The sequence below is a fragment of the Scyliorhinus canicula genome, chromosome 13 (assembly GCF_902713615.1).
Source record: "Scyliorhinus canicula chromosome 13, sScyCan1.1, whole genome shotgun sequence".
NCBI lineage: Eukaryota > Metazoa > Chordata > Chondrichthyes > Carcharhiniformes > Scyliorhinidae > Scyliorhinus > Scyliorhinus canicula.
Window position 1 is genome coordinate 146,939,758 of NC_052158.1, and position 26,225 is coordinate 146,965,982.

A 26,225-nucleotide genomic window follows, 5' to 3' on the forward strand; every position below is an offset into this window, starting at 1 on the left:
GTGTATCTGACTTTTATCTGGTTCAGTACTCAGACGACGGATGTTTTGAGTTTGATTTTTGACTTGGATGTACAGGGCACAACTTTTCGATTTGCAGTTGACACAAAACTTGGAAATATACCGTGAGGAAAGTAATGAGAGTCTTCAAGAGGATTTGGGCTGGGGGAATAGGCAGACACAGGGCAAATGAATCTCAATGCAGAAGAGCAAGAGTTGATGCATTTTTTGTAGGAAGAATGAGAATTTAAAAGTTCTTCTGGTGCAGAAGGAGGCCATTTGGCCCGGCGTATCTACACTGTTTTTCCGAATGAGCAACTCACTGAGCGCCGTTCTCCCATCTTCTCCCCGTTCTTCCTTTTCAGCTCACAGTCTAATTCCCTCTGTAAAGTTTCAATTGATTCTGCCTCCACCACACTCCCAGCGAGTGCCCTCACCACTCTCTGTCTAAAAGGTTTCTCCTCATACCACTGTTGCCTCTTTTTCTTATAGAATCTATGCCCTCTCGATCTCGAGTGGGAGCAGTTTCTCCTACCTGCTCCACCCAACCCCTCTTGTGATTTTGAATACTTGTGTCAAAACTTCTCTCTGCTGCCTTTTTTTCTAAGGGAAACAGTCCGAAATTCTCCAGTCTATCCTCATCACTGAAGTGAGGTCGGGCAATGCAAGTACAATGGTACATTGGAACAGAGATCGGGAGACGATTGTGCACAACTCCTTAAAGGTGATGAACAGACTGATGAGGCATCAATAAAGTATATGGATTTCTGGGCTGTATATTTGAAGTAGGGGGTCACAGTGAACCTTTAGAAAGCACTGCTCAACCCACCCGGAGTATGGTGTCCCAGTCAGGAGTTTGAACTTTAGGAAGGATATATTGGTTTCAGAGTGGACACAGAAGGGATTCACTGAAATGGTTCCAGAGACGAGGGTTTACAGTCTTGAAGGTTTACAGAGCGGCACTGTAGCACAGTGGTTAGCGCTGTGGCTTCACAGCATCAGGGACCCGGGTTCGATTCCCGGCTTGGGTCACTGTTTGTGCGGAGTCTGCACATTCCCCCTGTGTCTGTGTGGTTTTCCTCCGGGTGCTCCGGTTTCCCCCCACAAGTCCCGAAAGACGTGCTTGTTAGGTGAATTGGACATTCTGAATTCTCCCTCTGTGTACCCGAACAGGCGCCGGAATGTGGGGAGCAGGGGCTTTTCACAGTAACTTCATTGCAGTGTTAATGTAAGCCTACTTGTTATACGAATAAAAGTTATTATTATTATGGCTAGTTAAGAGAAGCAGGTGCTGTTCTCCTTCGAGGACAGAAGGCTAAGAGCAGGTGGTATCAGGGTGTTGAAAATCGTGGAACATTTAGATACACTAAATGAAGAGAAATAGCTTCCACTGGCTCTAAAATCAGAGGGCACAAGGAAGGAGAGGCAACATTAAAAGCGTATTTCATGCAACACGTGGCTGGAATCTGGAATGCCCAGTCGGGCTTGGTGGAAACAGATTTGATCGTAACTTTAAGATGAGAATTGGTTAAATAATTGAAAGAGAAAAAAAATGCAGAGCTATAGTGAATGAGCCAAGGAGTATCTAAAACTCCTTAAAAAAGCTTGCGCAGATTGAATTGTCTCTTCTGGCAATAGTTCTTTGTTGTTTGCTTGACGACTGACCTCTGTCCTGCCATGGTCTACTCCCGCAGTGACCAAGTGTGCCACGGTGCATTGCTCAGGAGACACAAGAAGGACATTTTCTTGCCAATGGTGTGAAAGTGGAGAAATACAATGTGGATGAGGTTGGCTGATTAAGCATTTAGCTACTTCTTGCATGGCAATTTTTTCCAGAAACAAGAATTGCATTTTTGTTCCGCAGGTTAGATTAAAATGTTTTATTGTATATCCGATTTCTGATTTTGGCTGTTTAATATAACATTTCCAGTAAATAGCAGTAATAGATATTAATTGTCCTAAGTTCTCTAGGATGGCATTAGCTACCCAAAATAAAACAACACTATCGTAGTGAAAAAGTTTATTAGTAGGACTATTATTGGTGTCATAGTCAGCAGTTATTGAGATCTGATGACCTTGCGGACCCCATGGGATCCTGTCACATTGCTGGAATCCAAAGATCTTGGTTTCAAAAAGGAAATTTCACAACAATGGATATTTAAAAAGTAAATCTATGAGTCACATTAAAAATGCCAATCAGTCACATTTAATTGTGTCCAGTATAAAAGTACTTAATGCAGCAGTAAAGCCATAGAATCGCAAATCTAATTGTACACTGGGTTTCGCCAATTTTAAGAACAGTTTACATTTCAAATAAACTCTCCAAAGAGTGCATGATGATGTGTTTTATAGCAAAGTTGACCATTAGGTAAAGGACCATGTGGTATCTTTGCAGTGGAGTGGTAGGTCAGATTGAATTACTGGATTTTACCCCGAGTCTAATAATGAAGGCGTAGTGTATTTTAATTGGTCCCCCTTGTGGTACAAATGGTCTTTGGCATCACCACTGATGTGATATTTATATGATCTTGTGAAAATAATCCTGCTGCTCTCAGTTTCTGTGTGATTGTTTGGCGACAGTTCTGCTTGTTTGACTACCTCCAGTTATCATGGATTACATCCTGTGGTCAGCTTTATCTTACTGAGGCGTCGATCGTGGCTCTTTGTACAGGCTCTCACCTGAGTTGGACGTTTGTGGATCAGTGCCCCACTCCAGAAACCTGAACAGAATATCTGAACTCTTCAGTGTAGTACTGGCGGAACGCTCCATTGTTGACAAGTGCAGCCTTTCTGGTGAGGTGCGAGACCAAAGCTGGGGACAGATGGAAAAAGTCCCGTCGACAATATTTGAAGAAGAGCATTGGGCATGCTCCCTGATATTTCTCAGTCGGTTTGTCACTCTTTCATTACCGTTTGTGGAACATGTTTGGAGATTATCTGCCACATTTCCTGCATTAAAACAGTGCCCATGCTTCACAAAAGGAAAAATTATTGGATGTGAAGGACTTTGGGATATCCTCAGCGGTGAAACGTGCTGTATAAATGCACGGGTGGCACAGTAGCACAGTGGTTAGCACTGCTAACGTTTCTCCAGGGACTTGGGTTCAATTCCGACCTTGGGTGACTGTATGGAGTTTGCACATTCTCCCCGTGTCTGCGTGGGTTTCCTCCGGGTGCTCCAGTTTCCTCCCACAGTCTAAAGATGTGCAGGTTAGGTGGATTGGCCATGCTAAATTGCCCCTTAGCGTCCAAAAGATTAACCGGAGTCACAGGGTTAGGATGGGGGCATGGGCATAGGTGGGTGCTCTATCGGAGGGTTGGTGCACACTCGCTGGGCCGAATGGCCTCATTCTGCACTGTAGGGATTCTATAATTCGAAGTCAGGCCCCCTGTCCAGCCCCACCGCTCCACAGCCCCCCCTATAACAGTATAAATCTGACCCCATTTCCGGTTCCCTTCAGCTTTGACAAGGAGTTATCCAGTCTCGAAACGTTAGCTCCCTTCTCTCTCCACAGATGCTGTCAGACTTGCTGAGATTGTCCAGTATTTTCTGTGTTTTGTTTCAGGTCTCAGCATCCACACTAAGTGCTTGTCTCAGTTGAGTGCTCCTGTGGGGCTGTGTATGCTGGTTAGATTGCCCTCTAGGTGTGATCTGTGCTCATAGCTGCAGAAAGTAACAAAATATTGGAAGCTTTCTTATGATTAGTCCCTGGGCCTGTTTCAAACTTTATTCCCTGTGCCTCGACCCAAAAGATCAGAGCGCTGCTGAAATAGCAAAGCTGGGAGCGTATCTCACTCATATTTAGAGTATCACAGTATTAATGCTTGCCGAACCCGCAGCATGAATAATTTTATTAAGGTTTTCCAGTTGCTGGCTGTGAGTTGGACAATAGGTCTCTGTACAGCAGATGTGCATCACAGTTGTCCATTTCAATGATTTTACCTCTGAACATTGAGTCTTTTATTCGTCTGTGTTTTGCAACTGTCAGTGTTTTTACAGACTATGGGGGATTTGGTTGGAGGGGGGGGTAGGAGAGACCTTTATTGATCATTATTATTTGGTAAAGCGCCGCACACAAGACTTGTGAGCAAAGATGGAACCTGTGGAATAAAAGTGACCTAACCAACACGGATACGGAATTTGCTGAGCAACAGGAAACAAAGGGCGAATGGTTGTTTTACGGATCGGAGGAGAGTTCAGAATGGGATGCCCCCGGGATCGCGGTTAGGGCCACACGGCTCGTGGCCCTGCACTTTGTTGTACAGGGAGTAGTTTCATAAATTGCCAGAGGACGCAAAGCTTGCGTGTATCGCGAACCATGGTTTGTCTGTGAAGTTCAGGTTCCGGCCCATATATGTTCCCCGATACTGTCGCTGGACTAATTATTCAGAGACCCAGGGTAATGCTGGGAGGACCCGAGTTCAAGTCCCACCAGGGCAGATGGTGAAATATGTAATCAATAAAAAAAAAAACCTGAAATTAAAAGTCTAATGACGACAGTGGATTCATAAAAAAAAAAACCATCTTGTTTGCTAACGCCCTTTGGGTAAGGAAATCTACCATCCTTACCCTGGTCTGGCCTACATGAAATGTGGTTGACCTCTGCCAAGCAAGCCACTCTGTTCAAGGGCAATTCGGGATGAACAATCACATGAATAATTTTTTTCAGAAAGGAGTGCAGTTTGACTACTAAATGTGGCAGCAAAAATCTAGCCATTCTAGGGTTATAGGGTCAGTGGCAGCAAAAAGAACAAATGGCCGAGACAGAAAGCAAAGAGTTGGAGTAAACATACTGGAGGAAAGTATTCCCCAAGAGTCGGTGTTCCCTATATTTATTTTGAGGTCTCTGAGTTAGCAGACACAACTCGATAATTTATTCAACAACGCAGTTAAGAGGACAGCTCAGGCCATCATCAGTGATCATTCTTACTCTTTATATCGATTTGAAAGGCTCCCTTCGGGCCTGTGCTTTAGAATGCCGATTGCTGGGAAATATCTGTTCAACAGGTCTTTTGTTCCCAGTGCCATAAGTTTACGATTAGTTGTATACCTCTTTCACTGAAGTGGCACGAACACGATGGGCTGAAAGACCTCCTTTGTGCTGTATCATTGTATAATACAATGAAGTAACCAGGATGATAATTGTGTGACTGGCTGAAATGATGGCAAATCTATTCCAATAATTTCCAGACACAGTCTAACTCGATTTGCAGACTTGAGAGATCAGGAAATGGCTTATCCCAAATTGACCTTGTAAGATGGTCAGGGGAATAGATAGAGTAGACAGTCAGAGACTTTTTCCCCAGGTGGAACAAACCATTACAAGGGAACATAAATTTAAGATGAATGATGGAAGATATAGGGGGGATGTCAGAGTTAGGTTCTTTACCCAGAGAGTAGTGGGTGCATGGAATGCACTGCCTGTGGAGGTATTTGAGTCGGAAACATTAGGGACCTTCAAGCGGCTATTGGATACGTACATAGATTATGGTAGAATAATGGAGTGTTGATTAATTTGTTCTTAAGGGCAGCACGGTAGCATTGTGGATAGCACAATTGCTTCACAGCTCCAGGGTCCCAGGTTCGATTCCGGCTTGGGTCACTGTCTGTGTGGAGTCTGCACTTCCTCCCCGTGTGTGCGTGGGTTTCCTCCAGGTTCTCCGGTTTCCTCCCACAGTCCAAAGATGTGCAGGTTGGGTGAATTGGCCATGATAAATTGCCCTCTGTGTCCAAACTTCTATGATAATCTATGATTAACCGAGGACAAAAGTTCGGCACAACATCGTGGGCCGAAGGGCCTGTTCTGTGCTGTATTTCTCTATAACCAAGTGTGCAGAATGTGGATTGAGAGAGTGCGGAGTAAAAGGTTGTTTTTTGGGGATTTAGGGGCTGGTTTAGCATACTGGGCTAAATCATTGGCTTTGAAAGCAGACCAAGGCAGGCCAGCAGCACGGTTCAATTCCCGTACCAGCCTCCCCGAACAGGCGCCGGAATGTGGCGACTAGGGGCTTTTCACAGTAACTTCATTGAAGCCTACTTGTGACAATAAGCAATTTTCATTTCATTAAGACATAAATGTTGTGTATCTCATCATAAATAAGCAAAATTGAAATTTCTTGTGCGCCTGCAATTTAATTTTCAAAGCTTGCTTCGTTGTTGAAAGTACATTTTGCAGGGAATTTCCAACTCATCAGACTTTCAGTTTTGTTACACAGCTGATGGTAAGCCTCAAGTAAACTTGATGCTTAATCAACTGTTTGGAAAAGGAAGTTCACATGAAGGTAATTGGCTAAAGTGAGATTGTGTTCAAATTTAATTTATGTACGCATAGCCATAGACACTAGAACTGGTGACGAACGTGATGTAGACCATTTTCCCCCCATCTTTTCCCTCAAAATACAAAGCCTCTCCCAGTCTTTATTCAGGCTCCTTTTGAGAGCATATTAATGAGAAGATTGTGCCATCAAGTGTCAGTGTTCGAGCCAAAAGGTAGCTTCCTTTGGGGGGCATATTAACTTACTCTTTCTACTGACCTGTTGAACGGTGCAGCAGCTATTCTGTCGCAAAATGTGGAATTTTCTTGAGGGGATTATTGGTCTAACTTAAAATTTTCGATGTACTTAGAATGTTTCTTCATTTTTCCCTGCTAGTCTGCGGTAGCACAGTGGTTAGCACTGTTTCTGCACAGCACCAAGGTCCCAGGTTCGATTCTGGCTTGGGTCACTGTCTGTGTGGAGTCTGCACATCCTCCCCTTGTGTGCGTGGGTTTCCTCCGGGTGCTCCGGTTTCCTCCCACAGTCCAAAGATGTGCAGGTTGGGTGGATTGGCCATGATAAATTGCCCTCAGTGTCCAAAATTCTATGATAATCTATGATTAACCGAGGACAAAAGTTTGGCACAACATCGTGGGCCGAAGGGCCTGTTCTGTGCTGTATTTCTCTATGACCAAGTGTGCAGAATGTGGATTGAGAGAGTGCGGAGTAAAAGGTTGTTTTTTGGGGATTTAGGGGCTGGTTTAGCACACTGGGCTAAATCATTGGCTTTGAAAGCAGACCAAGGCAGGCCAGCAGCACGGTTCAATTCCCGTACCAGCCTCCCCGAACAGGCGCCGGAATGTAGCGACTAGGGGCTTTTCACAGTAACTTCATTGAAGTCTACTTGTGACAATAAGCAATTTTCATTTCATTAAGACATAAATGTTGTGTATCTCATCATAAATAAGCAAAATTGAAATTTCTTGTGCGCCTGCAATTTAATTTTCAAAGCTTGCTTCGTTGTTGAAAGTACATTTTGCAGGGAATTTCCAACTCATCAGACTTTCAGTTTTGTTACACAGCTGATGGTAAGCCTCAAGTAAACTTGATGCTTAATCAACTGTTTGGAAAAGGAAGTTCACATGAAGGTAATTGGCTAAAGTGAGATTGTGTTCAAATTTAATTTATGTACGCATAGCCATAGACACTAGAACTGGTGACGAACGTGATGTAGACCATTTTCCCCCCATCTTTTCCCTCAAAATACAAAGCCTCTCCCAGTCTTTATTCAGGCTCCTTTTGAGGGCATATTAATGAGAAGATTGTGCCATCAAGTGTCAGTGTTCGAGCCAAAAGGTAGCTTCCTTTGGGGGGCATATTAACTTACTCTTTCTACTGACCTGTTGAACGGTGCAGCAGCTATTTTGTCGCAAAATGTGGAATTTTCTTGAGGGGATTATTGGTCTAACTTAAAATTTTCGATGTATTAAAATGTTTCTTCATTTTTCTCTGCTAGTCTGCGGTAGCACAGTGGTTAGCACTGTTTCTGCACAGCACCAGGGTCCCAGGTTCGATTCCCGTTCTCGCCCTGTCTGCGTGGGTTTCCTCCGGGTGCTCCGGTTTCCTCCCACAAGTCCTGAAAGACGTGCTTGTTAGGTGAATGGGACATTCTGAATTCTCCCCCATTGTACCCGAACAGGCGCCGGAGTGTGGCGACTGGGGGATTTTCACAGTAACTTCATTGCAGTGTTAATGTAAGCCTACTTGGGACAATAATAAAGATTATTATTATTATTATTTTTATTATAGGCATGCATTGCCGTTGCTCATTCAAGACTGGGCCAATTCCCCTCCACGCTTAGGCCAATGTAAAGCAGAAATACACATTGATGTCATATTTCTGTTGTCTAGGCGCAAAGCTCACCTCCATGTAAGGTTCACCATTCATCCGCTCCAAAGCTGCACTCTTTCAGAAAATCTGGTACTTGTCCATTTACCACTGTTAACTGTTAAAGACACTTTCCGAGTCAAAGTGACATCAATTCATCTACAGCTAACAATGAAATGGAAAGATTCCTAATTGGCAAGGGAGCTCTATAGTAGATTCAGCTCACCCATCGTGCAGCCTAGATGGTTTGGTGATCATCACCATAGTCTCGTGCCAATGGGGGGCCATTTTGAACTCGCTCCCTGGGCAGCAATCTCATGGATTTGGGTGGTATGCTGGTTTAACGCTCCACTTTATCTTAATTTAGAGGGGAATAAGTTCAGTTACCCAACAATAGGGTTAAGTTAAAATTGCCCCCTATATCTCTCAGCTGCAAGGGCGGCACAATGGCGCAGTGGTTAGCACTGTTGTCTACGGCGCTGAGGACCCGGGTTTGATTCCGGCCCAGGTCACTGTTTGTATAGAGTTTGCACGTTCTCCCCGTGTCTGCGTGAGTTTCACCCCCCCCACCAAAAGCCCAAAGATGTGCAGGTTAGGTGGATTGGTCATGCTGAATTGCCCTTTAATTGGCAAAACAATAATTGGACACTCTAAATTTATAAATAAAAATTTTAAAAATACATAATGAAATATCTCCAGCCCAGCAGAACTCCACACGGTGTAGGGTTCATGTAGAGTGTAAATTTTACAGCTAACTTTACAAAATTATAAATCTTATACATGTAAGATTACCCATACCGGGTGAAGAAATGAGGAGATCGAATGCCTGGTATTGGGTTGGCGTGTTGTTAATTTGCAACTTAGAGTGCAGTGTCCACACTCGAGTTCACATTCTGCTTTTTTGGCAGTCGCCGTGTGCAATTGCTCAGCTTTGCAAACAACATGTTCTTAAATGACCTGCATAGAAAAAAATAAATCAATGGATCCAGACATGCGTTCAGTGCTGACAAGCTCAGTGTGCTTTCCTTTGTGTAGTAAAGAGCAACCCGAGTAGAGCACTGATAGGCGCCTCGTGTCTGACTAAGTGTGTATGGGATTCTGGCAAAGTGAAAGGGGACAAAGCAAATAAAGAACACAGCCAGCACAAGGAAGACATTGAAGTTGACTTTCCTGGCCTGCCTGGGGCTGCCCCTCGTTTTCCGGTAGGATTTATAAAGCTCTCTAGTTATCAGGAAATAGCACACGACTATTAATATCAGGTTACTCCAGAATATGATCTGGCAGACAAAGTTGACCATTTCGTGCCACTTTAGGCCAAGTTCAGTCTTGAAAGAAGAGCATTTGCGCTCATTTTTTGACATGCTGTTCCCCTTGTACAGTACCATATTGGGCAGGACCAGGAAAAACATACACAGCCATACAGTCGCTGAGAGAATCTTTGCAGCCCTGGTTCCGCACGTGCCAGAGTGGCCAAACGGTTTGGCTGCTTTCTGGTAGCGGTCCGCGCTTATCAGCCCCAAAAATATGATGTTGATGTACATTGTCAAGTAGAACACGACCGAAGTGACTTGACACACAAAGACTTGAAGTCCGGGCGTTCTGAAGCTTGACCCGATCGCTATTTTGAACGGAAATGTCAGCGTCATCAGGAGGTCAGCCATGACTGTGTTCTTCAGGTACACGATGAAATTTGACTTGCTCGGTATTTGAAAGAACACCCAGCTGGCTAGGCTGTTCATCAGGAGGCCGGCAGTGAAGAGGACCGTATAGAGCACGGAGAAAATCACCTGGCTAATTTCACGGCCTGGCGCACACTTGCCTTCCACTGTGGTGTTCGAATAGTTGGAGAAGCTCTCCGTTTCGTTCAAAGCCATTTCTAAACCAGCAAAATTAAAAAGAAAACGCAGTGTGAGGGATTTAAGCTGCAGTGTTTCATGTTCAACATATCCTGCCCTGGATTACAACCAGTCCTGGATTCCACCTGAAGAAATGGAGTTCGACTATTATATAGCTATGGCACAACATATATTTAACCAAACTGACAGCTAGCTCTGATGATGAAGAGAGCCATGGGACTGTATTTTTCTAATCTTAATGCTGACATTGATTTTGAAAGGACAGGCACAGTTCCCACAAATTGTACAAGTTTGCTTAGATTCAGGTAACTTTTTTAATGCAGACTTATATTGAGATATCCCTGTTTTTCAGTATTCTTTCACAATCGCCAACTTGAAGAAACATTGGCGATTAGGTATTTGTAACGTCTATTTTTTCCCATAACTGGGCACGGTTGACTAATATGTCCCGTTGACTGACAAAGAAAAATGTGGAAACTTCTGAGTAACTGTTTGAATCAGTGCCCTGAAACGTTTCCTTTATTCCTAGTTTCAAAATTGGTAGTTAGACACTTAAAAACAAGCATTTTGGCCCTGATTTTTACCACGAAAAAGAACGGCGAAATAGGCCTGAATCCAATAATCCCACCCCGAAAACGGCACCTACCATTCTGCTGGGGGAAGGGGGTAGAATTGGGTTGCTAGGATTCGCTCATGCCGATATCTTTACCTGTCTCAACTCCTGTGTGATCTTGGTCACCTGGCTGCTGGAAACACAAACTGTGCAGTTTAGACCTGGTAGGAGCAAGTCTGAACTTGGTGCAGTCTTTTGGATACCCAAGGAATGCTCAAGGAGATTTGAATGTAGTCCGAGGACACCTTTGTGGAAGGTCAGGTGCCCTTTGGAATTGTTAAAATTAGGCATGAGTGTGCATGAAAAGGGTATAAACATATTAACTCTCAAGCTCTGAGAATTGTTGACAGACCTGTCAAAATTAACTGCTGTCAGAATTGTCAAAAGTGTCGAGAGGAAATGTCTATGGAAGCTTTCAGGTGCTCACTACCATGCTTCGCATCTGCAGATTCTGCACCGTTTGATAATTTCGGCACACACATGTCCTGCTTTACTAATTTGGTAGACTTTACAGTTGAACAAAAGGGTTTGAAAGGGCACCAAAATGTGTACCTTCTGCCCAAAAGCAGGATGGGGCTGAACAGCGACAGCGGATTCCAGACGTGGTAAATTAAAAGTCCGATAGTAATTTTTTTAGATCTTTGGAATATAATGAAGTGGTGTCCCTTTCCTCTCGCCAGTCCTTGAGACTTGTTGATCTCCTGCACCTTCAGTCTTGACAGGGTTTAAGTTGGATCGCTCCTGGATGATTGACAGGTGTTGGTGAGATTTATGTAGCACGATTCAGTGGAGTACATAACAGCAGTGAGATATGCATAGCAACCATGTGCGTTTTGGTTGGGTCAAATTTCCCAGACATCAGGCAGAAAAATGTGCCTGCTTCTTGTCTTAGAAAGAAACAACATTCATTTGCACCTTTCACCATCCCAGTTCACCCCACAGCCAATGATGTAGTATTTGAAGCGGAGTCACTGTTCTTATGCAAAAAACACAGCAGCCAATGTATATACAGCAAGCTCCCACAACCCACAATATAACAATAACCTGATCATCTGATTTTTAGTGATGTTGGTTGTGGGACTAATATTGACAAAGACACTGGGAACACTTCCCTACTCGTCTTCAAAATAGTGGCATGGAATCTTATACATCCACACCAGAGTGCAGATGGGAGTGAGAGGAAACGGAATTTTATGCCTTTTATTATACAATATCAGCGGACTGATGTAATCACAGAATCCTTACAGTGCAGAAGGAGACCATTTGGCCAATCGAGTTTGTACCGACCCTCCAAAAGAGCACTCTACCCAGGTCCACTCACCCATCCACCCCGCCCTAAACTCATAACCCCCTAACCTGCACATCCCTGGACACTAAGGGGTAATTTATCATAGCTGATCCACCTGACGTGCGCATCTTTGGACTGTGGGAGGAAACCGGAGCACCCCTGACGAAACCAACGCGGAGACGGGGGGAATGTACAAATTCCACACAGTCACCCAAAACCGGAATCGAACCCGGGTCCCTGGTGCTGTGAGGCAGCAATTATAACCACTGTGCCAGCATGCTGCCCTATTGTGATGATTTTGTTGTTACACTGCATTACGTATTTTCATTCGGATTACATGATAACAGAAAGTGTAAACCTATAACCTTGATGAATTTATTTTGTTACTCAGTGGTTTTCTGTCCTAACCTTTTTGAAACAACTTGCGTTGAGTATAAAGTTTGCCTTTCGTACAGGAAACATGCCAGAGCAGTTTGTTGGTAGGGAAGGTGGGCAGGAGGTAACTTCATTGAAGCCTACTCGTGACAATAAGTGATTTTCATTTCATTTCTTTATGGAAATTTTACTAAAATAATTATACCAATATTGAAGGATCTTATTATTTCTGAAGTTTATTCAATTCAGGGTTACCGGTTGTTCTTGTACATTGCTGAAACTCAGTAGAAATTCAAGTTAATGGCTTCTACAAATATATATAACCTTTGTTCAAAAAGCAGGAAGGATACGTATTCAACCGTATATCAAAACAATATAAAATTATTGTAATTAATGATTGGTACCTTAGCGATTGCTCATTTTAACCACCCCTTTACCACTGTCTGCATTGTTTTTTTTAATAAATTTAGAGTACCCAATTCATTTTTTTTTCAATTAAGTGGCAGTTTAGTGTGGCCAATCCCCCACATCTTTGGGTTGTGGGGGTGAAACCCATGCAAACACGGGGAGAATGTGCAAACTCCACACAGACAGTGACCCACAGCCGGGATCGAACCTGGGACCTTGGCACCGTGAAACAGCAGTGCTAACCACTGTGCCACCGTGCTGCCCTCTGTCTGCATTGTTTAATCCAGAAAACTATGCTATCAATGTGCACATTTGATTAAATCTTGCATATAATTTCTTGGGTTTCTGAAGGTAAAGATTTGAATTTGTTACCTGCCTTGCCCCAGTCTGATGCTTCTGTTTGATGAGGATGTCCAAGGTGTCGGGCTGTCTGACCTTTTTGTGGCAAAACAAAGCGTGGCGTCTCTTTAACTCGAACTGTTCGGGAAGCAGTTCTTCATCCATCTGAGGAGTTGTTTTTTATTTTGGTCACTTGGAGGCAATGGCCTATTGCCTCATGAGTTGCAGTTCTGCTTTTTTACTTCGATTGTGTAACTCAGAAGAAAGGTTTCCTATCTTTACTTTTTAATTCTGAAATTATTACTAAGACTACGTTCTGTGACTCTCCTGTCCCCTCCAATTCCCTTGTCTCTTTCATAGAATTTATAGTGCAGAAGGAGGCCACTCGGCCCATCGAGTCTGCACCGGCCCTTGGAAAGAGCACCCGACTTAAGCCTCCACCCTATCCCTGTGACCCCACCTAACCTTTTTGGACACTAAGGGCAATTTAGCATGGCCAGTCCACCTACCCTGCACGTCTTTAGGCGGTGGGAGGAAACCGAAGCACCCGGAGGAAACCCACGCAGACACGGGGAGAAAGTGCAAACTCCGCACAGACAATGACCCAAGCTGGGAATCGAACCTGGGACCCTGGAGCTGTGATGCAACTGTGCTGACCACTGTGCTACCGTGCTGCCCAAATCCCTCCACACATTAGTGAAATTTTCAAAAACCTAGCAATTAAAAAATAAACTACTGGCTCACATTTATGTGCTTTGGGGAAAGGAATCTAATGTGTGAGTGAATGAATCCCTGCCTTTGTAGCAGTAGCAGGAAGCAGTGCTTTCATTTTAAGATGTACCACTGTCTCCTGAACTCTCTGACCCCAAAAAGCTAGCATCTGATTGGATGTTGGGAAATCGAAGCTGTAGACTTTTCCGGATGCCCGGCAAACGCTGCTGTTTTACCGGAATTGTTGCCGAGCTCACTAACGGGATTGTGAAAGAGCTCGACCTTGATCGGGTGCTGTGCTGCGCATGTAACCCAGCTGTGACCTCACAAAGAAGTGAGCTCCTCCTACTTGTTGGTGATCGATGAGGGTGGATAGGCAGGAATTGGGTATTCACAAAAAAGTGAAGGAAAGCAGTTGAACGGGTTCGTTCGGCTCTCCAGGGCGATTCTGATTTTGCCAAAGGAGAGCATGGGCCAATAACATTTGATATGATCTGGGCAGACCGAATGAAGGATGGCTAAACCATTTGCAGATGTTCTCAGACCTGAGCCCTCTGAGTTGAAGGAACTAAATTAGGGCCCAGACTTACTGACAGAATCGACTAGGATGGAATGGAATAAAGGGCAGCATGGTAGCACAGTGGGTAGCACTGCTGCTTCACAGCTCTAGGGTCCCATGTTCGATTCCTGGCTTGGTTTCACTGTCCATGCGGAGTCTGCATGTTCTCCCCGTGTCTGCGTGGGTTTCCTCCGGGTGCTCCGGTTTCCTCCCACAAGTCTCGAAAGACGTACTGTTAGGCAATTTGGACATTTTGAATTCTCCCTCTGTGTACCCGAACATGCTCTGGAATGTGGCGACTGGCGGTTTTTCACAGTAACTTCATTGATGTGTAATGTAAATCTACTTGTGACAAGAAAGATTTTTATTATTATAAGACTTGACTGTTAGTGGGGGTGTCAAAGGTGGATGTAAGGGTGGAGAGGACTCTTGTAAAACAAAATGGAGGATGGACACTGCTTTTGAAACAAAATGGAGTTGATGAGTTGGGCGGCCCTTTCCTCTTCTCAATATATTTGGAACTGCGTAAGGCGCTGGAAGATAGCTGACCTTTCGATTCAAGCAACCTTTTGGGGCATATCATTGAGAAGGCATTAAAATGCAACAAATCCTTCCTGTGGACTAAGGGCAGCCATTTTCCAATAGTTACAGAAACTCTTTCATAATGGGCTTGCAAATTTCTTGTCTTTGGGGTGGAATTCCTAAAAATGGATGCAGGAAGAGTCTATTCTAACAGAAAGATATGGAAATGAATGAAACTTGAACGTCATTGTATGTCATTAACAAAGGCATCAGAGACCATTTGTAAGGCCAATGAGAAACAGATACCATGGTCACCTGACAGAAACCAGGCTGCTAGCATTTTGAGGCGAGAGACAGAAAGAAGGAAGAGGAATTCCAGACCATCAAAGGATCTGGAACCTGTCTAAAATTCATCAAGAGGCAGAGAATTTAGGCTAGCTTTTATCCGCCTATTTCAGGAACCAAACCAGGCTTTTACTTTATGTTTTTGACGACACCTTGACTAAAGTGAAGCCAGAGAAACTTGCTACTGCACGTGATGAGCCACTGCAATTCCACCTTCTTCAACCTCTAACTAACCTCTACTTGTTCAGTGAACCACAAAGGGAATCAAAAGCCTTCAGTGTTGTAATCGCCTCCTCCTGTGTCCATGAGAGTGGGTGTGTCCATGAGAGTGGGTGTGTCCCTGAGAGTGTGTGTCCCTGAGAGTGTGTGTGTCCGTGAGTGTGTCTCTGTGAGTGTGTGTGTCCGTGAGTATGTCTCTGTGAGTGTGTGTGTCCGTGAGCCTGTTTCTGTGAGTGTGTGTGTCTCTGTGAGTGTGTCTCTGTGAGTGTGTGTGTCCGTGAGTGTGTCTCTGTGAGTGTGTGTCCGTGAGCCTGTTTCTGTGAGTGTGTGTGTCCGTGAGTGTGTCTCTGTGAGTGTGTGTCCGTGAGTGTGTCTCTGTGAGTGTGTGTGTCCGTGAGTGTGTCCGTGAGAGTGTGTGTATGTGTCCATGAGAGTGTGCCCTTGAGTGTGTGTGTCTGTGAGACTGTGTGACGTGAGTGTGTATGTGTGTACTCACAGAGGTGTATGCTTGTGTGTTTATCAGACAGTGTGAATGCTGTTGCATACGCATTTCAGGTATTGAGTATTAAACATTGATCCCTTTTTTAAAAAATGTGCAAGAAACCTCATTTGTCCCTTCCTGAGAGTTTCAGCACTCAGCACTTTTATTTTAAAACATGTCTGGCTTCAGTCAGACGAGAGGTGGAAAAAGAGGAACCATTCTACTGTCTGTACCCTGTCTGGAACAGTCTTGCGACAGATGGAGCAGGTAACGGGTAATGAGAAAATGCAGTATTATTATTCAGGGGAACAGGAATGTTCACCTGCTCCTCTTCAAGTAGTGCAGTTGTTCCTTTAACCTCCCCATGAACAAGCAGATAGCGGCAGTTTTGGAACTGGCTGCATTTTCAGAGGCAGAATGCTGTTAACGTTAGCGATTCTGTGTGGGGATTCACGTTCTACAGGGATCAGCGTTCGGGCTCTTGCTGTTTATCATCTTTCACAATAACTTGGATGAAATGTGAAAGTGTCTGGAAGCTCACAAATGATACAAAGCTATGTGTGGGTGTAAGGGCTCAGATGAAGAAAACAGATTGCAGCCAGATGTAGCTGCGAGGATTAAAGATGTATTTTGACAACTGTCGAATTTCCAAGAGCTTTTTTTCTGTTAACTTGGCCCATTTTTATTTTGCACTGAGAAATTGCATGGTTGGCAGGGCACTGGTCGCGGGTGCAAGTGTGTGTCTTTAAACTTCTAAAGGGTGGCGACGGCATGCCGTCACTTTAAGGCAAGTGTGTCAGGAGAGCCTCAGTTCACCTCAGCCTGGAGCAGGACTCAGCCCTGCTGTCCTCGAGCTTACTATCCATCTGTATATGTTCACGTTATTTTAGAATAAACAGGTGGGATCTGCTGGGCTTTCCCACCAGCAGGATTGCCCAGTTCCGGCAATGGTGGGCCCCCGCTATGGGTGCCCTGGCAGTCAGTAGAATGTCCGAACAACGGGAAATCCCGTTGACGGTAGCGCCGCTGGTCAATGGCGGGCAGCAGGGCAGCACGGTGGCACATTGGGTTCGCCCTGCAGCCTCACGGCGCTGAGGTCCCAGGTTCGATCCCGGCTCTGGGTCACTGTCCGTATGGAGTTTGCACATTCTCCCCGTGTTTGCGTGGGTTCCGCCCCCACAACCCAAAGATGTGCAGGGCAGGTGGATTGGACACGTTAAATTGCCCATTAATTGGAAAAAAATTAATTGGGTATTCTAAATTTAAAAACAATTGGCGGGCAGCCACCACCACTGCAAAACACACTGCCAGGTGGAAAAACCCGCTCAATAAATTAATCCAAAGTGTGTTTGCACAATCCCTTATAAACGAATGGTGCATTGATATTATAACCCAGACTACAGAATGCACAACAGTGGTTCCTTCTAAACAGCAGAATGTTTAGCCTGGCAGCAAGGTTCAATACAGCACAATAGGGCGAACAGTCCTATGGCGTGAGAAATAAGACCTATGCCGTTTTGGTCAGTCCTCCACAAAGCCACAGCATCGCAAAGTGTTGAAATCTCAGCGTGGTGACTGAGCAGAAAAGCAGCGAAGACTCAGCGATGGGACAATGCTCAAATAAAGAGCGAGTAAGTTGTCAGGCAAGTGCGTTGAGAGCTCAGTCACCCAATGGGGTCATATGGGTGGAGGTGATAGTGTGCTCAGGGTGTGGCATGCTGATGCAAAGCAGCTAGTCTCTACTTGCCTCTGTTATCGATATCTTTTGCATTTGAAAAAAGTGCCTCCGACAACTTCTTCAGTACTGCACTTCGATCGTGCTATAGCTTTCTGTCTCGTGGGTGTGTGGTGGTGGTGGGGGGGGGGTGGTGGGGGGAGGTGGGAGGTCAGGGGGGGTGGTCGGGGGGGAGTAATGTCACAGGGTAAATTAGATGGACAACATACTATTCTCGTACTGATCACATTAGGTGGCATCTCAAAATATGAAATAAGGCAGTATCGTGCCAACTTAATTGCATTTGAGATGGTCCGAAATAAATTAATTTGGCCTTCTGCATTGAGATTTGACCAGCATTTGCACCTTGAGACTTTCAAAGGCATCAACATGTATTATTGAATTATGCTGATTCGGCATAAGACGCTGGGAAGATTTTTGGAACATTGTGAATGGTGGACTGCTGAAGCCCACATCAAACGATGCATCACTGGTGCTGTCACATGAAATGGAGATGCTTTCACTTAACCAAAATATATTTAAAGCAAATTTGAAAAACCACAAGAAATGACTTTTGTGTGTTTTCCTGCACAGAGCCGTGCTCGTGCCATTATTTGGGAATTGATTAAGTATAACACAGATACTTCATCGTTCTGTTGCGAAATCACATCCAAAAATACGCCTGAGGTTTTCTTCAGTTGTACTCGATATTAAACAGGCTGTGAAACATATTTCTGTGTTGTTCTGTGCTGTCTATTGCTTCCTGCCACAAAAACCCATTTTGTTGTTGGTCAGGCTTCGAGTGAGAAGACCACTTCTCGCACTGCCATAAATATTAGCACGTCTTCTGTGCGATTACCTATACTGTGAGATGCAGGAAAATACATGTGTGCCACTTATACTGCACCTCGTCATGTCTCTCAAGGTCTCGATATGTTTTAACACTCTAAATTAATTGGCTATTTGGCTAAGATCAAGCATGGGATCATGCCTGAGATCAGGTGTAATGCATGTACTTGTCAGCTTGGATCTTGAATGCCTCTTTGTGAGGACAATGAATTGGATTCAATTCGAATTGTTTTTTGGAGCAAGCAATGAGATGGATTAAGGGCATGCCCTGTCCGCTCTGCACATTGACTTAGGAACAGAACATTTGTTCAATTACTGAGTGACGACGTCTTATCTCGGCATTGGTCAAAGCTGCCTTTCATTGATAGGCAGTGTGGCAGGGCGGGATCATAGGTTGATGGGTCAGAGATGTGTAGCGAGGACACTCATCAGTTGCTACATGAACGTTTATGAAAATGCTTCAAATATTCTGAAGCTTCATGCTTAAGGCGTGGTTTCTGTTTAACTGATAGCACATGGCACACTGGGAACAGCCGACTGTTCAGGGGCTGTTTAGCACACTGGGCTAAATCGCTGGCTTTGAAAGCAGACCAAGCAGGCCAGCAGCACGGTTCGATTCCCGTAACAGCCTCCCCGAACAGGCGCCGGAATGTGGCGACTAGGGGCTTTTCACAGTAACTTCATTGAAGTCTACTCGTGACAATAAGCGATTTTCATTTTTTTTTCGCACTCAGACTGAAACACTGAACATAACATCTACCCCTGCCTCCCTGCCCCCACAAATTCCCCTCCTCGCACCATAACTGATGGGCCTTATTTTAAATTAAACCATCAGAATCATCAAACAAATGTACGTTGGGTAATTTTTTTAAAACCCCGAGTGCCCATTTTTTCTACGTCCAGAAATAGGCTTTGAGATATGAAGGTCACTAACGATGGCGTTCAGGCAGACACATTTGAGGTTGTGTTTGGATGATGAACATCCTGGTTGCACATCAGAAAAGGAAATGTGTTCTCATAAGCCCTGTCCTCATAATATCCTGGTCTACTCGCAATCAAGCATCCTGCAACACTTTGTGTGGCTAGCCCACAGATAAGTGTCGGACGGAGCAACTGCTGGATCTGCTTTTGCTTCTGATACAGATGATGCAAGTCTGTGGTCACAATTTCACCATTTGGTGTGAATCCAGTGTCCAACTTGCGTGTATTTGCTTGTCAAAGCATGCTTTTGCGTTACCCTGTCGTATCGCGATTTCTTCTTGTTTGATGGTGATGGCTTAAGGATGATCAGCGGCATGCCAATGTTACAACCCACCATATTGACCAGTGTCTTTCGGGTCTCCATGAGGGAGGTGGGTTGATATGTGAAAATTAGGACACGAGTAGATTTTTCAAACGTTTCCCCCTCTGGCATACTAGCTCTGATTGTCTTTGATCACCCTGTCAAATCGCTCGATCCTACTTGCTCAGTGTCAGGTGGTGGTCAATTCTGTAACTTGCTCGGACTGACTGGAAACAAACTGCTGTCCATCGTTAGTCCTGCCAAACCCCATTTTGTAAACCACCCATCTGGAATATCAACAATCAGAGCAGCCGTGATGAATTTGTTGTGTTGATTTCCAGCCATTTCCCATGTAGATCGTGAACAACAAACACAAAACATTGATTGCCAAGGGCTGCTTGCACTTATCCAAAAGTATATATTTGGAGCTGTTGTCATGGTTTTGTTGGCCGTGGGGTTGGTTCTCGAGTTGCGGTACACAGTTTAGCAGATATTGCACTGAGTGCACAAGCTACACAGTTTGTCATTTAAAAAAAAAAATACAATGCAGAAGGAGGCCATTCGGCCCATCGAGTCTGCACTGACCCACTTAAGCCCTCACTTCCACCCTATCCCAGTGCTAACCACTTGTGCTATCGTGCTGCCCACTCATGTTTGCGGTGATCTATTGCTGACCACCGCACTGCTTCACTGGATCATTGTTTTCATCTTAACGACACATAGATGTTCTTCATGAGGAAGATGCAATACATGTTGCTGTTTGGAGTGGATCGTCAGAGGCTTTTCCCCAGGGTAGAGGGGTCAATTACTAGGGGGCGTAGGTTTAAGGTGTGAGGGGCAAGGTTTAGAGGCAAGTTTTTTGCACAGAGGGTAGTGGGTGCCTGGAACTCGCTGCCAGAGGAGGTGGTGGAAGCAGGGACGATAGTGACATTTAAGGGGCATCTTGACAAATACATGAATAGGATGGGAATAGAGGGATACGGACCTAGGAAGTGTCGAAGATTGTAGTTTAGTTGGGCAGTTTGGTCGGCATGGGCGTGGAGGGCCGAAGGGCCTGTTCCTGTGCTGTACTTTTCTTTGTTCTTCAACTCCTATCTAACTAACCTCAGACTGCTAGCGCAATCCTGCAACTTCGGTGATTTCACTGACTCCATGATCAGAGACCAAATTATTTTTGGAGTCCACTCTGATCCTCTGCGAGAACAATTGTTGAAAATCAAGCACATGACCCTGCCAGTCGCGACTGAAATGTGTACTGTGCGTGAGCACTCTAAAAATTGCTATTCACAGTACAAAACAGTAGAAAGTAAAAAACGAGCCTCCCACGAGGCTTCAAGCCATCTCCCGGATGCAGCACCTCCAGTTAGACGAAAGCGGCCATTTTGCGCGCTCTTCCCGGGGTCCGAGCATGTGAAACGCGATCGGAACACGAAACGGCCGGAAAAATGCACTGCGCAGGTGCAGACGTCCGCGAACCGCACCGCGCATACGCAACGATGCACTGAGAGTCATGACGCCGACGTCATGGCGTGTGCGAACTGCGGCACCGCACATTTTTTAAAAAACTGCCCTGCAAGAGGCAAATCTGTTTAAACTGTGGGAAACCAAACCATTATGCAGCCCTGTGCAGATCTGCACCACCAGTCAGGAGCCAGCGCTCCCAATTCCGACAGCGGCGCATCAGACGTGTGCAACACCGAATGCTGGACTCTGATCCAGGCAGTGCAACAGATCCAGGTGATGAAAACCTGGACAACACTTGCCGAGTGGGCATTATTACCAAGTGCGAATTCGCCACACTGGGCACATCGCGAGTCTAATCAATCCTGGCCGTGGATTCCGCCGACGAATGGCATGCAGTGATAAAGGTCAACCACTGCCCCATCCAGTTCAAACTGGACACAGGTGCCTCCGCCAATCTGATTTTGCAGGTGGACTTCAAGAGAATCAAGCAGCCCCCCACAATCCTTCCAGCTGCCTGTACACACCTGGACTACAATGGAAACACAATCAAAGCACTGGGGTCCTGCCATCTGCACGTGTCCAGCCTACACACACAAGCAAGCTTACGCTTCGAGATTGTTAAACCAGACAGGGCGTCCCTGCTAGGTGCATGCCTGCAAGCAACTGAACCTCATTCAAAGGGTCTACACCATAACGTAGCCCCATTTGGATCTTCAGGCCAGCATCAACTGATGTGTTAGGCAGGTTGGTTTGACGTTGACTGCAACTGGATGCAGGGAAGCTAGAAACAAACGTCTAACACCGGAGATGATCCAACACGGTTTTATTTAAACTATGAACGGCTGCACATGTTCAGCTGTGGGTTGACACTTTACTAATCCTACTGACCACCTCTTACTGGCTCGATCAGACCTACTAGCTACCACATGGCAATAATGTCCACTGACTTGTGCACTCTGACTGTGTCTGGGTCCCAAAAATAGCGTGAGTCTTAATGCCCCGTGAGCTTTGTAGCGGTGGTGTCATGTCTGGTGATTGGTTGTTCTGTGTTATGTGTTCATTGGTCATCCTATGTGTCAATCACTGCCTGTCTGCATCTCATTATATACATGAGTGGATATTATGACATCGACGACATCCTAACCGAGTACCCAGATGCATTTAGCGGGATGGGCAAGCTGCCGTACGAGTACAAGATTCCACTGCGGCCTGATGCCAAGCCAGTGGTCCATGCACCACGACTTGTCCTTGCTCCACTGAGAGAGCACCTGAAGGCAGACCTCACGAGTCTACAACAAAAAGGCATCATCTCCAAGGTCACTGAACCAACCGACTGGGTCAGCTCGATGGTGTGCGTAAAGAAGCCTTCGGGGACCTACGCATCTGCATTGACCCCAAGGATCTACACAAAAACATTATGTGGGAACATTACCCCATCCCGAAGAGGGAAGAAATCACGAGTGAGACGACACATGCGCATTTCTTCACAAAATTGGACGCATCCCAAGGATTTTGGCAAATCCAACTTGAAGAATCCAGCAGAAGGCTCTGCACCTTCAACACGCCTTTTGGCAGATTCTGCTACATCCGAATGCCATTTGGCATCATCTTGGCATCAGAGATTTTCCATCACATCATGGAACAGATGATGGAGGGAATAGAAGGGGTTTGTGTCTACGTTGACGATATCATAATCTGGTCCACAACCCCAGAGGAACATGTGTCACGATTCAAGAAAGTATTCTGACGCATACAAGAACATGGCCTCAAGCTAAACAGGTCCAAGTGCTGTTTTGGGACATCCCGCTGAAGTTCCTGGTGATCAGATTTCGCAACACGGTGTGCGCCAACGAGGCAATGAAAGACCCCGAGGACAAGAAGGCAGTACTGCGCTTCCTGGGAATGCTCAATTTCCTTGCAAGTTCATCCCGAATTTGGCCACACACACCATGGCCCTACGCAACCTGGTGAAAACAATCAACCGCCTTTGAGTACAAGGCGGAGCATCAAACAGAGTAGCTGGAGCTGAAAGCCAAGCTCACCACTGCACCTGTCCTTCCATTCTTTGACCTAGACTGAGAGACTAAGATACCCACAAATGAGAGTCAGGATGGTATTGGGGCGGTGTTGCTTCAAAGAGACGACACGTCATCCAGGGTACCAATCACATACGCATCACGGGCAATGACACCCACTGAGACCAATATGCGCAGATTGAGAAGGAGTGTTTAGGTCTTCTCACCGGCATCCTCAAATTTCATGATTATGTCTACGGCTTGTCAACATTTACTGTTGAGACGGATCATAGGCCTCTGGTCCACATCATCCAAAAGGACCTGAACGACATGACACCTCGTTTGCAGAGAATTCTGCTCAAACTCCGGCGGTATGATTTCAGTTTGGTGCACACACCTGGCAAGGAGCTCATCATCGCCGATGCATTGTCCCACTCCGTCACCTCACCCAGTGAACCACTGGAGATCATCCTGCACATTGAATTGCAGATACAACTGAGTGCGAGCACTCTCCCGGCAACAGATGAGAAGACCGTTCTCATCCGAGAAGATTTGGCCAAAGACCCCCTGTTGCAGCGAGTCATCCACAACCTCAACAATGGCCGGCAGAAAGGGCAGTGCCCTCAATTCTACGATGTCAAGGATGACCTGACGCTGATCGATGGCATCCTGCTCAAGCTGGACAGGATAGTCATCCCGCTACGTCTCCAGAGCATGGCGCTGCGGCAGATTCATGAGGGACACCTGGGCGTAGAAAAGTGCAGACACAGGGCCCGGCAAGCTGTCTACTGGCCCGGCATCAACCAGGACATCACAGACATGCTCCTGAACTGCGAAACCTGTCAGAGGTTCCAACCAGCGCAGAGCAAGGAGATGTTTCCACCAGATGACTGAGAGGCCTATCCGTGGTCCAAGGTTGGCATTGACCTATTCCACGCGATTGGTCGCGACTATATCTTAATCATTACTTTTCGAATTATCCTGAGGTGCTGAAGCTGCCAGACCTCACCTCACGGACCGTCATCAAAGCGTGTAAAGAAACATTCTCACAGCATGGCATCCCGAACACAGTCATCAGCGACAAGGGCCCGTGCTTCCACAGTCAAGAATGGTCCATGTTTGCCAAGAGCTACAACTTCAGGCATGTCACCTCCAGTCCACACTATCCGCAGTCCAATGGCAAAGTCGCAAAAGGGGTGCATATCGTTAAGCAGCTCATCCGCAAGGCCTCGTACTCCACTTCCGACATACACCTTGCACTACTTACATACCGGGCGACTCCCTTGTCCACTGACATGTCGCCAGCTCAACTGCTGATGAACAGGGACCTGCGGACGATGCTTCCAGCCATACACCTGCCCAACCTTGATCACCTCCCTGTGCTGCAGAAGAAGCAGCAGCTTCGTGACAGCCAGAAGCAGGGCTATGCTGCACATGCCACCGACTGGACGTGCCATCCCCGGCAGATATGGTCAGGATCAAGATACCGGATGGTGGGTGGTCTGCTCCGGTTGTCGTTGTTCGACAGGCCGCGCCCAGATCCTATGTCACACGTATGGCTGATGGCTCCATTGCGCGAAGGAATTGAAGGGCACTGCAATAAGTTGCTTGCCCACAATCACTTTCCCCGCCATTTCCGCATGTCTAATTGCCACCTCCAGACACCTCGAACCACGAGGCCACCAGTCGTGCCTCCCACTCGCCTGTCAAGACACCATCATCCCCTCCACCACCTCTCCAGCAGTCGACGAGGATCAGACACAAGCTTCAGAGACTGGACTTATGAGCATTTGTTTTGTTTGTTCTGCTCTGTATTCCTCAGTCAGTCACATTAGACAGACACATTCACATGTATATGCATCTAAAAAAAAGAGAGGGAGATGTCATAATATGCAAACATGCAACCAATGAACGCTCAGAATAGGACAAGCCAATGGGCAGTCAGGACACTCAGAGGTGGCATCACCACAAGGGGGCATGACCTAAAAACTATAAAAGGGATGAGGCACTCACACCCTAGCTCTTTCCACAGACAGACATCTAGAGAGTTAGACAGTGTTGATCAGCAGCATCACACCCCAGCACGTGGCTTAGAGCAAGCTGGTACAGTTAGATGGAGTTACTGCAGTTAGATTAGCAGAGAGTCAAACTCATTTGAGAACTGTGTTAATAATTCAATAAACAGTTGAACTCATTTCAGAGTCTGGAGCATCCTTTAGTTAAGACTGCATCAAGTAGCAGCCGGTGTTATCCAAAGCAGCATAACACAACACCCATGTGCATCTTTCTGCAGGAGCTCATCTCTAAGTACCTGAAGTTAAATTTGTGATTGTTAGTTCCAAAGAATGATGGCAATACTATCATGTTGTACAGGATAGGAAGTGGGGGCATTGCTTTGACATTGTTTTGTGAAAGTTTTACTGTAGATTGCTGTCACTCTGTACTGGAGAAAATCGAATCTCTAACGAGTGAGCACTGATGTTTGTTATAGAGTCACAGAGCTTTATAGCACGGGAAGAGGCCCTTCATCCCATCGTGTCCATGCTGTCCATCAAGCACCTATCTACCGAATCCCATTTTCCAGCATTTGGTCCATAGTCTTGCTTGCTGCGATGCTGCGGCACTCCAAGTGCTCATCTGAACACTGCAGAAATGTGTTGAGGGTTCCCACCTCTACCACCCTCTCAGGCAGTGAGGTCCAGATTCCCACCGCCCTCTGGGTGCAACAACATTTCCTCAAATCCCCCCTAAATCTTCTACCTCTGACATTAAATCTATGGCCCTTGGTTATTGACCCTTCTGTGGTGATACGCATCACTGTAAATACACAAGGGGCTAATGTAAATACACGTAGACTAGATAGACACTGGAGGGAGCACCAGAGACATGACACACAGACAGTCAACCAAAAGGTCAGTAAGATAGGACACGACCAATGGGCATTCACGATACACACAGAGGTGACACTACCACAGGAGGGCATTACACCAACCCATATAAAAGGACACATCACACATGATCTTCCTCTTTCCAGTGGAGACTCTC

At 45.7% G+C, this 26,225-nt stretch overlaps 2 protein-coding genes across 6 annotated transcripts in view; one reads left to right on the top strand and one right to left on the bottom strand.

Annotated features, from left to right (window-relative positions):
* Positions 1-26,225, top strand: part of LOC119975763 (mediator of RNA polymerase II transcription subunit 12-like protein) — a 640,706-nt gene that overhangs the window by 455,356 nt on the left and 159,125 nt on the right. The window lies entirely within an intron of this gene.
* On the bottom strand, positions 8,742-13,312 carry p2ry12 (purinergic receptor P2Y12). Of its 3 annotated transcripts, XM_038815605.1 has the most exons (3): positions 13,053-13,310; positions 11,162-11,350; positions 8,742-10,016 (listed from the first exon to the last, which is right to left on the bottom strand). In XM_038815605.1, exon 3 carries the CDS (start codon positions 10,012-10,014, stop codon positions 9,001-9,003), a length of 1,014 nt encoding a protein of 337 aa, XP_038671533.1. In that variant the 5' UTR covers positions 10,015-10,016; positions 11,162-11,350; positions 13,053-13,310; the 3' UTR covers positions 8,742-9,000. The 3 variants fall into 3 exon arrangements, with proteins under 3 accessions (XP_038671533.1, XP_038671535.1, XP_038671534.1); XM_038815607.1 differs by lacking the exon at positions 11,162-11,350 and having other exon boundaries at positions 13,057-13,312; XM_038815606.1 differs by lacking the exon at positions 11,162-11,350.